Source organism: Misgurnus anguillicaudatus, chromosome 21, assembly GCF_027580225.2.
Source record: "Misgurnus anguillicaudatus chromosome 21, ASM2758022v2, whole genome shotgun sequence".
In the NCBI taxonomy this organism is placed as follows: Eukaryota; Metazoa; Chordata; class Actinopteri; order Cypriniformes; family Cobitidae; genus Misgurnus; species Misgurnus anguillicaudatus.
Window position 1 is genome coordinate 46,491,173 of NC_073357.2, and position 18,167 is coordinate 46,509,339.

Genomic DNA, 18,167 nt, shown 5'->3' on the forward strand with positions numbered 1-18,167 from the left:
CACGGCTCACCTCAACACACATTGCAGGGGCTGTCTGCCAGAATATAATACAAACTTGAACACACAGACTCTTGTGTCCTTGAGTTTAAACATTCTGCTTTTGAGAGAGAGATGTCTGAATCCCTCACCAGTTTATGGACTCCTGCTCTTTTTCTCTTACCATATCATACATTATATAACCTGATCTAACTTCAGGTCAGATTTGAAAGTAGTTCATGATCATTTATTACTTGGGTATCTGGTCCTCCATCATAAGTTCATAACCTAATAATGCCTTGTGTAAAAGGTACAGGCAGTGACCTGCTAGCAAAATATAATTTTACAAATATAAAATTTGAGTACCAGACCACTGTATCGCTGCAAAGTCAGATCTGGCAGATACTGTATGTTCTTTCAGCCATTTGTAAAAGACATGAAAGAAAACTGGCCCTTAAAAAAAAGAAAAAAGGGGAAATGAAGAAAAGGTCCACCAGGAGTGGTTCCTGTCATGCACTTGGGCCATGTGGACTTGGGTGGGGAACCAGGAACAATGAATACAGTCATACAGTGAGGCAAAACAAGCCCCAGATGTTTCCAATCAATTTCCCTGTATGAGATAAGGTTTCATATGAAGCCATGAACAAAAACATGCTTGATAAGATTACGGCACATGGATGATGACTCTTTGCTTTTCTATCCCCCTCTCATCTTTGTGATTTCACTCTCTTGCAGTCCACTGTGGAAAAACTGGATGAACAAAACATCTAGGTGAGCCAAATTCTGGTCAGGGTGGGGGTGCGCGCGCGCCAGATGTGTGTTCTGGAAGGGGCACGTGCATAAGTTAAAATTTGTGACAAGTGAAAAAAAGTTTTTCTTTGCAGAATTTCTTTTTTTTTCCGGAAAGCTGGAATTTTTTCTTTTGCCGTCCAAGTGCAGATGTTCAACTCAGTCTTTCTTGGATTCACTTTAGCAAAGCGATAGACAAAGTGGGTTGACTTTTGAATGCACAAGTGTTCAGTTTGCATGAAATATTCTGTTCATTTCTAGATAGGGTTGCACGAGTGGGTGAGGTCTCAGTCATGGGAGTTTGGAGAGATATAATAATATGAACTGTAGAGCACCTCACAGCGGACAATCAATCACAATGCACAAAATGCCTGCGCTGCAAGCGCAATCCCGAGCTGGAGTCTCCACCAACACACTTCATCGTTTGGAAAACACGCACTTTTAAGGGAACTTTAAGACAACTTATTAACACAAGGATGCCTTTTTGCAAGAGGACTATTGTTCCCACAGACGTGTGTAAGAGTCGCGGCGCGATCTTCACGGATCTGGTGGATGTTTGTGGCTTGACTCTGTGCGCGGTCCTCCGTCAGCTGTCGGATTTATCCCGTCAGTCGGTGAGCATCCTGGAGGAGCTGGAGGGAGAGCTCGCCTCCATCTGCTACCGCTCCGGAGCGCTGGAAAATAAACTTATCAGTCTGCAAAAACACATCTCGACGCTGGCCAGCAAACCTCCGTTCAGAAGTAAGAGCTCAAGCTTAACTTTTCGTCACTTACTACTTTATTTATCGCGTGCATGCTTACATACTGTCAAGTTCAATCTTTTGAGATGAAACAAGAAGTTTGTTTGGTAACAACACACAGCTTGACATTCACTCTTTGACAGATAAACATGAAAACAATAACGTGCTTCACATCTGACTAAATTTAGGGATGCAGAAAAAGCTTTGTCGTATTTGGGTGCGTGTGTGACCACGTATACTTTAGTATTTAACTGTAGTAAATAACTACTTTAGTGCACTATAGTAAATACTTGATAGTATTAAAGATTAAAGTATGCTAAAGTATTTAATAGTATTTCACAGAATATTATGGTAAATGTCAACAAGCTAGTAATTATTACAGTATATTCCTACAGTTTAATATAGAAATGCTAAAGTATATTATATTTTTACTACAGTGTATTAATTCATTTAAGTTAATACTACAGAACATTAAAGTATCAAAGTTTAGTAGTTTACTATAGTAATAGCGCTGCTGTTGGAAAGAAACAGTCTTGTTGTGTTTACCACATGAATGTATGTTTATGTCTAAAAGAATTAAGCATTGGAATGCCAAAACATTTAACATTGTAACCATGGTGTCCACCAGTATTTCCTTAATTGTTGTTTTAAATCACATGATCTCCCCAAACACTATGAAAAGCTTACACGAGGTAGACCCTCTGTCGTTTGTAATTTTCGAGCTATTTCACAGTTTCAATGCACTGACGTGTTTCAGGTACTATGGTGACCACCGTGGTACATTTCTGTACGTAAATAAAATCATCTCCACAGCATCACTTGTGACATAGGCTGCCATGTTTTCCTATTATTAACAGCCGTGTATCTAGGCTACATTTGGAAAGAGAAAGATGTTCCTCCCACAAAAGTATTGCGCAAACAAAAGATGAGTGTTGTTGAAGAAAAGATGAACATCATGTGACGGTTATTTAAGTGTTAAGAGGATAATGAACAACAGTTTTACTGTTAATGAAGAGTAAACAAACGTTTTGACCACAGCACGAACGAAGGCTGTTTATTATCAACACATTGACACTATAGCCTTTGTGTTTTACTTTCACATCTTTATTTGTTTGAGTCTTTCTGATTTGCATTTGAGACACATTTGGCATCTACTCCCCCTGACACCTCCTCCTACACTGCTCTGTGTTCTGATGCGGGATAAAGCGTGCCAACTTTCACCATCTGAAGATGTGCAGGATATTTCCTCTGACCGTTTCCTTTGTTATATCAGAGAGAGAGAGAGAGAGTCTCTTGCTGTATTGTTTAACTTAACCCTGAGCCAGAGATATTTGGCACCGTGTGCTGGAGTCATTCTTTCCCTCAGACCTTATCATTTTACAGTGGCAGACCACAGGAGAAAGACTGAGATTATCCTTCAAGTTCATTAAAAGTATCACTGATACTGTATTTGTTTAATACTGCAACTTTTAAGTGCAACTTGAGCTTCTGCTATGCTTAAACATGCTGAAGATGAATGATCTCTGTACGCCGTGGAGTTTTTGGTGGGAACTCTTCATTGTGGTATGGGAGCTTAAATCTCTGGGAACCGTTTGATGGGGCCATTAGGTGAAGGAGCAGCTTGTTTTTACTGTGACTGATCCAGGGCCAGTTTTGTCATTGAATTTGAACAGTTATAGTTGACTCAGTAAGTCCAGTTATTTCCGTCTCATTCCTCAGTCGTGCATGTGAAATTTAGAAAAAGTCACAAGATCATGTTAGTTAATTGAGTGTGCATTGGGGAAACCACTTTTGATCTTTTTCTCTTTCCTGGGTTTAGGATCTCGGCAAGTTGATCATACGATTTATAGATTTGCATTAATAAACACTTTTTGCAAGAATTAAATACATGTCTACATGAGTGGAGAACTTTTTGAATCTGGTGCACAGATTATGGATGTAAATCAAGTGACTGCATGAAGATTTATATAGAGAGAACAGCTCTGACTTTTCGAGGCAAGGAATGCTGTGAACTGAAGTCTTTCCTTTTCCGCAGCGTCTTTTATAGTCTGCGAGATTAACTGGAATTTTAATAAGAGCGTGTGAGAGAGAGCAAGAGAGGTGGAATGAATAAGATGGCGGTTTAGGGACATACAAGCATTGAATGAAAAAGAAAGACAGCAGGCTGGAGTGTTCTGGGACAGGGGGAATAGTTACTTTTGTGATAAATTCAGGTGAAATGCATGCAGAAGAAACCATTAAAGACTTCCTGTCTTGGCTGCTTGCCCGAGTCCTCTTACTTACTTTATTCAGTAATTCAAATCGTCAAACTCTTGCATTCCTGGCGTGGGCTCTTGTGTTGCTATAGAAATGAATTGTATGCCTTAAAGGACAAAAAAGCAAGCATGGTGCTGGTTAAAAATGTGTCGCATCCACTGACACAGCACAAACAGATATTCCTCTTAAACCTACCAATTCATCTTGTTTTGACCTTTTTTCAAATATTAAAACAGCAGATACAAGGTATCTGTTTGTTTGAAATAATATGCAAAAATGTGCAACAAGTCAAAGTATGTTCCTTTGCTTTCATGTGCGTCTGACGGAGGACCGGGCGCAGAGTCAATGCACTGAATGCACTGTAAGTCGCTTTGGATAAAAGTTTCTGGCAAATGCATAAATGTAAATGTAACTGTGGTTCAGTTGTCTGCTAAGAAAGAGTGAAGAATGAAAATTCTGTCATCAGTTAGGCTACGTTCACACTGAAGGCGACTTTTTTGCCCAAATGTGACCCATATCTGATTTCTTATGACAGTCTGAACAGCACAAATCAGATTTTTTTCAAATCAGACACAGGCCACTTTCATACGTGGTCTTTGCAATATAATATATTGCAAAGTCAGTCAGACCGGCCATGTTGCATTTCATCTAATTCTTACGAGCAGCATCCATGCTTATTTCCGCAAACACAGTGTGCTGCATCTGACGTCACGTCTTTTTCTGTGCACGGTTCACACGACCGAGTGCAGTTGTATTTAAATTATAAAGTGAACAACGGCACAAAAAAATTCTGATTTCTGCAAAACATCCGAACTGAGCATTTAAGACCGGGATAAACTGCACGATTTTTCAGTAGCACCTCACTGTAGAACACAACATCCAGGGGGCGGGGTTGGATCCAGATCCAGGGGTGGGATCCAGGTCCAGAGATCTCTTCCCACTGCATTTTGATTGGTCGGCAGTTTTACGACAAGACACGTCATACACTTGTAGTTGTGTTACCATTTCCGCATTGAGTTGTAACTAAATTAAGTTATTCTTTTGCCAGAAAAACAAACTTTACTTATGACTACAATAAAAGTTGTGCCTTTAAAGTGAAATGTAGGTTTTTTATCTATAATGTTTTTGAGTAAAACATTTCGGGTACTTGGAATAATCTTACCACGCGTTTAATACCTATGAATGTATACAGTATAGATATGCATAATTATTAACATATATGGCATGTTATTTAGAAATTAATAAATTGACAGTTTATCTTATTGTATTGTATGGACTTTGAACTTGTTTTAACGGGTCTTTGTTTACAGCCAGGAAACAGGTTTCCCTCGCAGAAGGTTTACTTTTCTTACAAATGTGCTAATAAAAGAAATCAAATAAAATTGTGTTTTTATATTTACTCGTATAGAAATAGCCGTGTAATAAGTGGGATAATGTACAGCCAACCGGGTTGCAAATAAATCTCTTCAGTGAAATCACCCTGTTGGGAACGTGTCCCTTACCTCCCCTTACACATAACTGTGATCATTACTTACTAAATTATGAATCTTGCTCGACAATATTATTAATCAAACGTAGACTTAAATTGTTAAGAGCAAACGTTGGCGACCCCAGTTGCAACTAATTGCAGGCTGCAACAACGCAAATATAGTGGTTAATTTGGCAGAGCAAAGTATATAGAGTGGGAGGAGTTGGATCTGGATACAACCTCGCCCCCTGGAAATCCTGCAGTGTGAAGACCTCCAGTGTGAACTAAGCCGTAACTAAGTCTCAAGTTGTTACAACCTGTATATATTTCTTTATTCTGCTGAACAAAATTGGTAACAAACATTGCTCTTCTTTTGTATTCAGGAGAACAAAGAAATTGGTAAAATTTTGTAACAACTTGAGGGTATGTACAAATGACAGAATTTTCATTTCTGGGTGTACTATCACTTTAACTTGGCTAATGACAATATTAGCTTAGGTCTTGCAACTGAGACAAGCTCCAAAACAATGTGTGTGTCTGTTTAGCAGATGCCTACAGAAATGTAATTTGAAAGAAACTCAGCATAAGCACGAAGACACAAGTCACAAGGGCTAAGGTTGCGCTGTAAATTCATTGTGTGTCTGTTTTTATGTTGAACATATGTAACGCAGTGCTCGCCTTTCCTGTGCTGGCGTCCCATCTTTATGCAGTTGTGCAACTCCTGGCAAGAAAGTCTTTGGGTTAAAGATGAGACCAGAGTGTGAGAGTAATACACTGCAGTCCTTCCAGCCCTTACTATGACACAATAGTATTGTAATGTAGCAGAGGTCGACATGCTTTTGGCCCAGAGAAACACTGAAACATTGCTAAAACAGATACAATACAGCTTAAAGTGATAGTTCACCCAAAATTATTTTTTTTGGTCTTTTTTTACTGTGTAAACACCAAAAACTTCCATACAGACCAGGTACATCGTTAGGTGTTTTACAAGTTTTTTGCCCGAAAATAGTTCCCTTGGTTACTTTCATGAGCTGGGGACTATTTTCGGGTGCTGCGCAATATCATTGCGCCTGCTGCAGTCAAGGTATTACGATTATTGAGAGTATAGTTTCTAGCCATATTGCCTAGAAAATCACAATCAGATTCAATGGATTATGCCAAGCCACGCCAAAAGTGGTAACACCAGACCCGGAGATCGTCTGAATGGATTCCAGAGTTTAAAGTTTTTTGAGGCCATATTATAGAGTATGATTGCATATAGTTTAAAGAGCACCAATGGTCCGATTCACGTTTTTACATTTCCTTAGGTCTATAAGTGTGCATTACTACATGTTAACGGTATGCAAAAGGTAAAAACCCCAAAGTAAACGATGATGCGAGTTATCGTCTCCAACTTAAATCTCTTTTCTTGAACTACAACAAACACACAGATTGTAGGCAACAGTTTACTTCCTGGGATCGGTGATGTAGACAAGACCGACATTATCATAATTCCTCCCGCTTTGGACTCACAGCCTGTAAGTTAACTCCTGTTAGCATTGCATTGTATGCGAATCTTTCAAACATGGTAAGGAGCGTCAAGTTTCCGGCTGACATTAGAGGTATTCAGACTAATCACAACGTACAGATTAGCTGGTCAATCAGTGACACGGGGCTTTTCAAATGCGTGCATTTCAGGAAGAGAGTGAAATCTAAAGCTACAAAAATGTACGGTATGTGGAAAATGTGTTTTGAACCATAAACCACACAAACACATTATATTATACCAAATACACAAAATAATGTTGTTTTAGCAATGAAATAGGTGCACTTTAAAATATCATTTACATTAAAAAAACATAATTTGATCAACTGCCTGTTTAATTGTGACAAAATTTGTACATAATTCAAATTACATGCAAAGGATCAGCACTTTCAGGCCTTTCGCTATATAGGTTCTTCAGTGATTTTAAAGGGATAGTTCCCCCAAGAATGAAAATTATGTCATCATTTACTCGCCTTCATGTTGTTCTAAACCTGTGTGAGTTTCTTAATTTTAAGAAGATATGTATATAAATGGTGATAAGCACACAGCTGCCAGTACCCATTCACTTCCATAGTATTTGTTTTTCATATATGGGCATCAACTGTGTGCTTAACCATCATTTATCAAAATATCTTCTTTAAATAAAGAAACTCATACAGGTTTAGAACAACATGACAGGTGGGTAAACGCTGACAGAATTTTAACTTTTCCTGAATGGTCCCTTTAAGTGTGTTTTGATAAAAAGCTGGAAAATGTCAGGCGCTTATATTCACTGTGTGAATCTTGTTATGTGTTTACTCTGTGTTCTCCTTTTAGATTCATATCGAGGAGAGAGGAGCTACATTTCCTCTGGGCCCATTTCGCCCTCAACCCCACACACAAACATATCTCTGAAACTCTGGATAAAACCAGTCAAGTGGTTGTCAGAAGCCATGTACTGTTGCGTCATACTGTACTACATTTGATCATCTGAACTTAAAAGCCATTATTACATTCAAAATGCTCAGTCTTTACAAACCCAGAGAATAGCTAGAGATGCACATTGGCCTGAGGTGATTAGAAGCATCCATACAATCTTAAAAACATCCATGGACAGAAACTATTATATGCTTGTTACCATGGCAACCTGACAACAGCTCTTCTTTTATGAGTACAAACTGAAGTTACCTCATTATGTTACATCAAAAGAAGAATATCTCTAATCATGTGACTGCCATTTAATACTGCGTCCTGATTGGTGGAACATGGATCTCTTCAAATAATGCTGGTGGTTTACGTGTTGTGCACTTAGTAGTCCAAGCCCAATCCTCTGCTCATGGTCTGAACACCATGCAGGCAGCCAAAGAAAACAAAATCCCTCTGTTTATATTGTATGGACTTCAGCTGACCCACCACTCAAAATCTTTACATAATGAAAATAAACAGAGCAGTGCTCAATGTTACAGTCTCTTTAATGGAATAACTAGTTTGTCTTCACCTACACCCGGTACTGGCGTACTTCACTTGGTTTTATCACTACTATTAGCAATGAAAGAATCAATATTAGTTGGTTCCTTGTGGCTTCTTGTCAAGATCAACAAATGGCCTGAGTCTGGCAGAGGTGAGAAATGATTTCCAGATGTTGAGGAACAACTAGGAGAGGAATGATGGTAGAGATGAAAAGACACTAAATGAAGACCAATGCTGTTTATCAAAGAGAAACATAAATAAAGATAAACCTTGATCTTTTTAACCAGTGATTGACAGGTTTACCTATTAAAAGGCCGTAACTCTTTACAAACAAATCTTTCTAGTTAGCATCATAAACTTTTAATGAACCTGCATTTATTATTTATTTTGGGAGTTGATCCAAATAGCTCAACAGTGAATTGGCAGGTTCATCACTCTGTGAGTTCTTGAGGAGAGAGGTGTCAGTATGCGAGAAGAGAACAGACAGTACCAGCTTTAAGACTCACACTGAGTTTTAATTTTGGTGCCATAATGAAGACCGTATGTGTGAACGCACCCCTGCGTTATGCAGCACCATAGGCTTCGAGCCCCTCCCAGTTCACACATACATACACACACACACACCTGCCTGCCTATTCTGTTAATATACACAGACGTGTGCCAACGTTTCAAGGAACGACTTTTAATGATACATCATCACAGCATGACAGTAACGACTGAGCCGTCTTAACTTCTTAAAGGAACAGTTCACCTAAATATAAAAAAAAATCTCTCATAGTTTACTCAACCTCATGCCATCCCAGATGTATATAAATACCTTCAGCTGAACACAAACAAGTAGTTTTATATTGATAGGCTGTTGTGTTATCTTTTTATATGGGACTTAACATGCACTGTAAAAAAGTATAATTTTTGTCAAATCAACATATTAAGAGTTTGGTTCCAAAATGCAATAAATCCATTTTGAGTAGGGTTGTAACGGTATACCGGTATGGCGGTATACCATGATATTAACTTTCGCGATTATCATACAGTAAACATTTGCTTGTACACGGTTTTGGGGAAAAATAATAAAGCAGTTCTCACTTCCGCTACTGCACACACGCAACTTAATTCGGCTTTTAATTCGGCTTGACTGCTAGACTCCTCCACTCGTTTTATGTACAGCAGAGAAAATGTCAGAGCCAGAGACTACAAATTCTAACCTCTCTCCCCCACCGGAAAAAAATTTAAAATCTACAGTATGGAAATACTTCCAAAAAACAAATGCAGGGTTGTTCTTTAAGATGGTTATCCAGTTTGCAAGAAATGTGGACGAAGAGTGGCTGCAAAAGGCGACACTAAAGCCCATTTAAGTGATTTACAGATCAATTTAAGTTGATTATACTTGATTATAGTTGATATATAATAAAAACTATACTCACTCACTATTTCACTCACTATATGAAGATGTGAACAAATGAATATATCCAGAGCAGAGCTCTCAGATAATTTAATAAGTATTTCATTATTTTATAAAAAAAATAAAATTAAAAATAATAATAAATTAAGTATCAAAGTTTTTTTTCAAAAGTGTTGTTTTTTTCCAAAAAAGTTTGACATAATAAACCATATGTTCAACCCAAACCCCCTATCTGTTTTTTATTAATTTAAGGGTCATTGTAGCTAATGATTATAATAATAAGTGTTTAATACCGCAAAACCGTGAAACCACGATAGTTTCTGAGATGATTATCATACCGTGGAAATCTCATACCGTTACAACCCTAATTTTGAGTAATTTCGGTAAAAACGTGTTTTCTATACCAAGAAATAAAGATGAAAACCACTATTTTCTGTTACAAATGTTCACATAGCATCTTTAGGTTATAAAAACATAAAAAATTTGATTTTCAAAGATTTATTATAAAAACAGATTATTTTTTCCACAAAATGCAATTTTTTTTTTTCAAAATGCTATAAATCTGTTGAATCAATATATAAATCTGCATTCATCTTTGCCATGTTATATTCATTTAGTTGACTAGTGGTATACACTGATAAAAAAAACATTAATGGCATAAATTAAAACAATTACTCTGAACTTTTTTGACAGCAATCAGCTGTAAAATGTTTTGGTCCTGCTCGATTTTCGTTGGCTTCGAGTAAAATAATGGAAAGTTTTTCATAAGATCCCCTGTGGTCAATGTGTTAGCATGACAAAAGCTTGATGCTGTCAGCAGAACAAGACAAAAGCCGGCATTTTTCCGTCTCCTGAGTGCCTTTCGTGTAAATTATTAGATTTTGATGGCTTACATTTCTTCGCCGTCACAGAAAACCAATTTGGGTGGTAACTCTTAAAAACAACTTGTTTTTATAAGTTGTCAACTTTTCACTTTAAAATAGTACTTAAAATACTCAAAAACTAAAAATAGTATGTTGAAATGACTTGCAAAACAAAGTTGTTTTAACTTGTAAAACTGTAAAACTTGTAAAACAAATGTTGGTTAAATTTTTTTGGTTAAATCAAGTCAGATTTATAAGTCATTTCACGTTACTGTTATTAAAAATTTAAGGCAACAAATAATTTTTTAGGCGAACTCCAAGAAGTATTTATTATCCTCTTTACCATCTACGACTATGGTGGATTAATATGACTTTAAAGCTAAACAATATGTTGAAAGTTATGAGAAAATCTTTGAACTTGGGTGAACTATTCTTTTAAAGGCCACGTTAAATCTTATTTTGTAGTTTAGTGGGTTTTTTCATATCTGTAGCCAAGAAATATCACAAAACCTAAATTCCTTTCGTGGGTCCAGTATGTTTCTTGTAAATTTGTCTCACTGGCCACTAATTTCCAGTCTTTAGAGGACTTCCGACCTCAACACAAACAAAGTGAGCAGAGGCGAATCGCATCACTCATGGTGTCACATTTTGCTGTGGATTTGGAGGAAAATATAGAAGCTCTTTCCCAAATACCATCAAGAGTAAAAACTGTAGCTTTACTGACAGTGTAGAGATGAATTCATGTGATATGCTGGACATTAGTGTCAAAATGCAATAGCAATATTAGCATCCTTAAACTGATATATTTATATAGGACAGTATTAATTTGTTAATATGTCCAGAAATTCTTGTCTTGCTGATATGTTATAGATGGGTTGGTTTTTTTACCAACTTTGGGTATGCATGGTTCATGTTTCTTTATGTACATCCAAAGCTTCTTGCTAGGAGGCAATAATATGAGAAGTGCTATTATACATTATTTCACACACTTTTGATAGACATACATGAAGGGTGAGAACAACATTTGAACAGCAGATGATAAAGATGATGTAGAGCGCATGACGTAATAACAGCAGGTGTGCAATATTGTCTGAGTGTGCGTTTCCTAATGTCTCTGAGTGTTGCCTTGTTTGTTTGTGTATGTGTGTGTTATTTGAGGTTGACGCCGCAGAATTTGCTGCAGTAAGGATGGAAAGACAGATCTGAGGCAGAGAGAGAGAGAAAGTGTGAAAAGCAATGCATGCAGCTGCAACCTTTTCTCCTGACTGTGATAGGTGTTGGGGTGTGTGTGGTGTTCAGAGTGTGATGCCGTCAGCGAGGAAAAACGCACTTTAACCAGAACAGATAACTTTACAGAGAACATCGCAGACAGTGTGTGTGTATCGGACCAGTACGGTGATGCGTTGGAGGAGGCGGAGGTCTCCAGGACAGGGCAGACAGGGGGAAACGAGAGGATCGGAGGCAGTGTTGTTCACCATGCCCTTCTTCAGAGGTAACATAGCTTTATCAATGCTCATCAGTGTAATATAGCAACTCTTAACATTGTTAGATGCGTGTGCTGGTGCTTCTTTCTGTGACTCACAGTGTAGCGACTTTGTACTTGTGTCTGTTATAGTTTATGGTGTTGGTTACTAATGTGCTGCGGTCTCAAGTAAACATCAGTCATTCAGCCATCACACTTTTTCTGCCAAATGACATCTAATTATTCAATGGCTTGGTTAGGATGCTTACACAAACACTCGTGTGCACAGTTTACTCTTTTAAAAACTCATGTTTGCTTTGTTTGATGCATTGACATTCTATGTTAATTTCTACAAAAAATGAAGTTAGGGTGGGGCATATTGAGTGGCTCCTCCCCATTTAAAATGACTGATAATGTTAGTTTACCTCACAGCCTGGAATCTGATGAGAAGCTATTGTAAAGTGCAGAATGATGTCATATGAATCGATGATCCAGACTGGCTGAAGTGAGAGACTGTAAGATGTAAATGCTTAATTATTTCAGTGTTTTGAAGTTTTAAATGTTTCTAAAGCTAACATACCCATATTACAGGTTTAAGGATTGTGTTCTTTTTAGATTGAAATTCTGTTTTATTCCTGGACGTCTACAGAGACCCAATGGTGCATGTGTTAAAAAGTAGTTTAAATACTAATAGAACCTAAATGAATGAACTTTTTAAAGGGACACTCCACTTTTTTTTAAATAGGCTCATTTTCCAGCTCCCCTAGAGTTAAACATTTGATATTTACCGTTTTGGAGTCCATTCGGCCGATCTCTGGGTCTGGTGGTGCCGCTTTTGGCATGGCTTGGCATGATTCATTGAATCTGATTGGACCATTAGCATTGCGCTAAAAAATAACCAAAGAGTTTCGATATTTTATTTAAAACTTGACTCTTCTGTAGTTACATTGTGTACTAAGATCGACAGAAAATTTAAAGTTGCGATTTTCTGTGGCGATATGGCTAGGAACTATACTCTCATTCCGGCATAATAATCAAGGACTATTAAGCAGCACCCGAAAATAGTCCCCTTGTTAACTTTCAGGGGACTATTTTCGGGCACTGCGTAATATCATTGCGCCTGCTCCCTTTAAATTATTTTAACTGGCTTCTTTTACCATGTAATGTTGTTCTAGCAAAAACTGGAACAATAAAATAAATAAATCTAAATTCAGAAATTACACTTGGTTTTGGTGCAGCTGGGACAACAAACAACGTGTTTTAAAAGTGTTTATCATGTTAAACCAGATTTAAGTCGACTTCCACACAATAAAGTATTTAATCTCATCCAACAACACAAACAGAGAGACAATCAAAGAGCATCTCAGTTCTTCAACATTGCCTGGACCACATTCAGAATCAGTCAGAAAAAAATATGGATCACATGAAATGCAAGTGAACCCAAAACCCCCAAATTTTCTCTCAGACCCTAACTCCTTAAACTTATAAAAACACATTTCGCTGTCTTCCATAAAAGTGATGGTTCACCCAAAAATTAAAATACATAATTTACTCACCCTTAAGTTGTTCTAAACCTGTATAAGTTTTTTGTTTATTTTGAGGAATACAAAAGAAGATATTTTGAAAAATGATGTTAGCACACAGCCGATTGTAAATATTGACTTCCATAGTAGGAAAACAAATATTATGTAAGTATTGTGTTAAATGATGAAAAAGATATTTTGATAAATGATGGTAAGCACACAGTTGATCGTACCCATTGAATTCCATCGTATTTGTTAATCCTACTATGGAAGTCAATGGTTTAATCTTTTATTAAAATATTTTTTGTGTTGTTCAGATAAAAAAAATCATACATGTTTAGAACAACATGAGGATGAGAAAATTATGACAGAATTTTTATTTCCGTACTGAGAGACGATTTTTAAGAACAGGGTGTTTTGGGTTCACTTGCATTTCATGTACTGTAACTGTTGTTTTGTTGACTGTCTGATACTATTTTGATTCTGGTCCAGCTAATGTTAAAGAACTGAGAGGCTCTGTTTTTGTTTGTCTCTCTGTTTTGGTTGTTGGATGAGATTAAAAGAGATCTTTAGCGTCTGTTTAGTGCTGCATTGTTTCATATTAATTTAAAACAGACAATACATTTTTTTAATGTAGCAGTTTTTAAAGCACATAGAGACAGAGCGCAGCGCGTCATAACCTGAAAACCACGCCCACCGGGGGGGAAAGCAATCCAACGGTCTCCATTGACTTTGTATTGCGAGAAGCCGCCTCCTTGTCATTTCTGGCTTATAACAAAAAACTGAATAATGCCTAAAAGCTGCTGTGTGACAATATGTACAGCTAACAAGCCAAAGAACCCAGAAATAAGTTTTTATAAGCTGTCGAGCCGTAAAACCCAGCCTTTAAGGAGAATAAAGTGGATCGCCGACTACGTTGCCCCCTATTGGACGCAGTTTTACTAATAGGAGTACTATGAAAAGTTGCCTGTTTCAATTTCTGTGTCTTTAAACGCTCGTTTTTTTTAAGTTGAAAGCTTATAAAAACGTATTTGGTTTGTTTGGGTTGTTAGATGTACACCTTGTCACACAGCAGCTTTTATGTATTAATCTGTTTTTAAGTTTAATCTGTAAATAAGTTTTTATAAGCTGTCGAGTGTCGACCCCAAAAAACGAGCGTTTAAAGACACAGAAATGGACACAGGCAACTTTTCATAGTACTTCTATTAGTAGAACTGCGTCCACTAGGGGGAAACGCAGTCGGCGATCCACTTTATTCTCCTTAAAGACTGGGTTTTACGGCTCGACAGTTTATAAAAACGTATTTCTGGGTTCTTTGGCTTGTTAGCTGTACATATTGTCACACAGCAGCTTTTAGGCATTATTCAGTTTTTTGTCATAAGCCAGAAATGTCAAGGAGGCGGCTTCTCGCAATACAAAGTCAATGGAGACTGTTGGATCGCTTTCCCCCCCGGTGGGCGTGGTTTTCAAATTTGCATAACGGCGCTCTGTCTCTATTGTTGCACACTATCTTCATGTGCAGCCCCTCCTTTAAGTTCATCAGTCATTGTCATATATTTAATATGACATAAATCAGTGAACAGTGATTTTATAGTTGAATTGAGGAGCTCAGCTGCTAAAGCCGCTAAACGCCACCTCTCTAAAAATGAGATAACGATATTATTAACCACAAATTTTATAAGTTAACTGAACACTTTTGCTTCAAATCCGCATAATCTTGGCATCAGGCCATTCAGAAATACCGGTTTGTTGGCAGAATCCATTAAGAGTTCTAATTTATAAAAAATGTCAAATGCACTTAGAGGGTTTTGCATCTGAGTTGTCCCATTTTCCACTCCTTCCACTGCCAAATTAGGGTTTTGGTAATATATATATATATATATATATTACCATATATATATATATACCATATATATACTATTTTCTCCCATCAGGATACAGGATGATACCATACAGTCTATATCGGTTTGGTCTGATATGACCCTCATTCTTTGCAAAAGAAGCTCTGCCAGAAATGTACACTTAGGTCAGACTAAAGCTTTCCAACCTGCTCGCATTTTGTGCAGCTGTATTTTCAAACAGGGAGAAAAACCGTGTCTTTAAATTTTATTTCCATCATTTGCTGTTTTAATAATTGTGCCAACTCATATGAGGCTCTGGCTTGCATGTAAACATTTATTCCACTTTGTAGAAAATACAGAGATATTTACAGTTTGTCGCTATTGATTCAAAGATATATTCAGAGATATGAATTTTGGTTAATATCGCCCAGCCCAAGTAGAAAGGGCTTAGAAGTATGAGACTAGAAATGCATTTAATTAAACACCTCTTTATTCCCCAAAGCAGACAATTCAACTGACAGAAAGTCAAATTTGGCTGATCTAAGTTTTGCATTTAAAGTAGGCTGTGGTGTCTGAAAACCATTTCATTACTCTGAGTTATGATATTTGTGCCAAAGCTTTGAAGGCATCTTACGGAGAATACCAAGGTTTTCAACATTATAATGTCTATTTAGGTTGTTGTGATAACCAAGGATGGTTTGGCACTGTAAATCCCCCTGAGCTATCAGTGGTCAATGGTCTTGAATTCCTAAAGTTATACTGAGGGAATAGGTGCATTGCATTCAACACAATTAGCTCATAGTTGGCAGACACAGCTCGGCACTTACCCCAATGTTTGTTATTGTCAGCGTTGTTTATATTTAGAAGTATCTGCTGAGAGGGATCTGCACCCTCAATGCCATGCTTCAGAGTCCTGAATGCGTTCCATGGGCATGCTGGGCTAGCCGAATTTCCAGGCCTGGTGACAAGACTCAATAGTACGTGCCCAGTGTAAGCCTTAGAACAGATTTGTGGTTTCTGTTACCGTGATTAGTATTTAGATTTAGATAAGAAAAACATCCTGAAAACGAGAAGACAGATTTACTGTCTACAGATAGTCTGAATCATCTGCTTTTGGTTGGAATTCCAGTTTTGGTCCATCACTCTCAGCCAATCGTCTCCATGGAAACAGATGGAGTGACTTATAGAAAGTCAAAACATTTTACAGTATGCATCTGGCACTCTTACTTTTCGTAGTGCATTCAAAGTATACATTTATATCTGCATTTGTGCTCCCTGGGAATTAAATCCATTACCAATTGCACTGCTAACCAGTGGCGGCTCGTGACTGCTCATTCGAGGGGCGCAAATTCAAAATATGTGTGTCATGTGTGTTGCTCAAAATGTGTTTGTTGCGTCATGTGAACGATGTGCATCACGTGTTTTGTCAAAATAAGTGCCTTCTGCATACGCGTCAAAACCGTTTATGATAAAAGAGACTCTCAAATACACGCATGAGATACACTCTGATTACGCATGAGATTATGCGAGTATCTGGCAAACCCGAGCGTCTTTTTTTATCATAAACCCTTTAGACGCATCTGCAGCAGGCACTTATTTTGACAAGACGCGTGATGCACATAGGATCACTCGACGCAAGGCAGGTCAATGCCTATTTTGCCTCCACAGTATTGTCTAATTGTATTACCAAATGCTCATGATGCTCAACACTCATGCATCTAATTACATCATCATGCACTGCAAAGCATTTTAAGCTTTGCCACTCTTCCCCTAGATCAGTATGATGTCATCCTATCCATTTTGTTCCAAGCTGTTCCCTTTGGCTTTACAAACCTCAGAGCGAGTTAGGAAATACCAAGTATCTGGTTAAACAAGTGTCCATATTTTATGCATACTCTCCTTCGTGCTCTTCTCTCTATATCTTTTTGAGTTCCACTAAAAGTTCTGCAATATAGGGGGATGGGGTTGAAGGTATGGGACGAGAGACCAAAAATGGTGCTGACGGCCTGGCCTCACTTTCCAGACAGGAAATGAGCGCCGTGTGGATTGTGCAAGTGCGAGTGTGTGCACGTGTGTCTTTTTGCACGCGTGTTTGAGAGACGCCAAGGAGCGAGAGGTGCATGGGCGTCCCCCGACCACTCGTAATACTCAGCAGATGTTTTCCACTTCCCATGTTCTTATTAATTCATAGTAACCTTTTCCAATACAACTCTCTGTCCATCTGTCCTTACCCCCTCTTGCCAACAGAAAACAATACTTTGCTCCATTCTCACAGAATTGATAGTTATCTCAGCTAGGCGTCCATTCCAGAGCAATGGCGTTCTGTCCATATTTCTCCCACACCTCCTTTTTTCCCTCCCTGGCTGCAGACTAGTGGAAGACATTGTTCGATTTCATTTTCTCAAACGTAAGCCTTCTTCATTGGATTGTTACCTAAATTTACACAGTGGTAAATGAACCCTGCAGAGCATCTGAAGTCGTCACTCTCCGTCTGGTCTGCAATAAATTATGGGTATTTTGTTTTCATATAAAGGCAATCAGTTTTTTTCACTTTGTTTACATTCTCCAAAAGGCTTGAGGGGCACTGAGTTGGTTTTTCCATTAATCTCTTTTATTTAAGTGCTGATCTGAGATCTGTTTGTGTTGAGATATTTGCAGGGTTAGGAGAGAGCCGCTGACCACCCAGACCAGTGCTAGGACACTATGGAAAGGTTTTTATCACAAACTGGAGAATTCAGAGCTCTAGAGCTGTGTTGGTGCCAATATCAACGTGTCACAGTTCATTTTTTGATTTTTTTTGTGATGTTTTTTTTAGTTTTACTACTTCGGTCGTTGTTTAAGTTTGAATCTTTGTGCTGGTTGCGATGTAACTT

The 18,167-nt window shown here is 37.9% G+C and overlaps 1 protein-coding gene across 3 annotated transcripts in view; it reads left to right on the forward strand.

Moving 5' to 3' along the window:
* The first annotated feature begins 905 nt into the window (after positions 1-905).
* The window catches only part of nhsl2 (NHS-like 2), an 85,172-nt gene continuing 67,910 nt past the window's right edge, over positions 906-18,167 (forward strand). The window contains exon 1 of one of the 3 annotated variants that reach the window (XM_055210821.2): positions 906-1,506. In XM_055210821.2, the coding sequence (XP_055066796.2) occupies positions 1,242-1,506 (265 nt within the window). In that variant the 5' untranslated portion in view covers positions 906-1,241. Of the gene's footprint in view, positions 1,507-11,577; positions 11,961-18,167 lie in introns of those variants that run through there. The other 2 variants (XM_055210812.2, XM_055210838.2) reach the window with 2 other exon arrangements.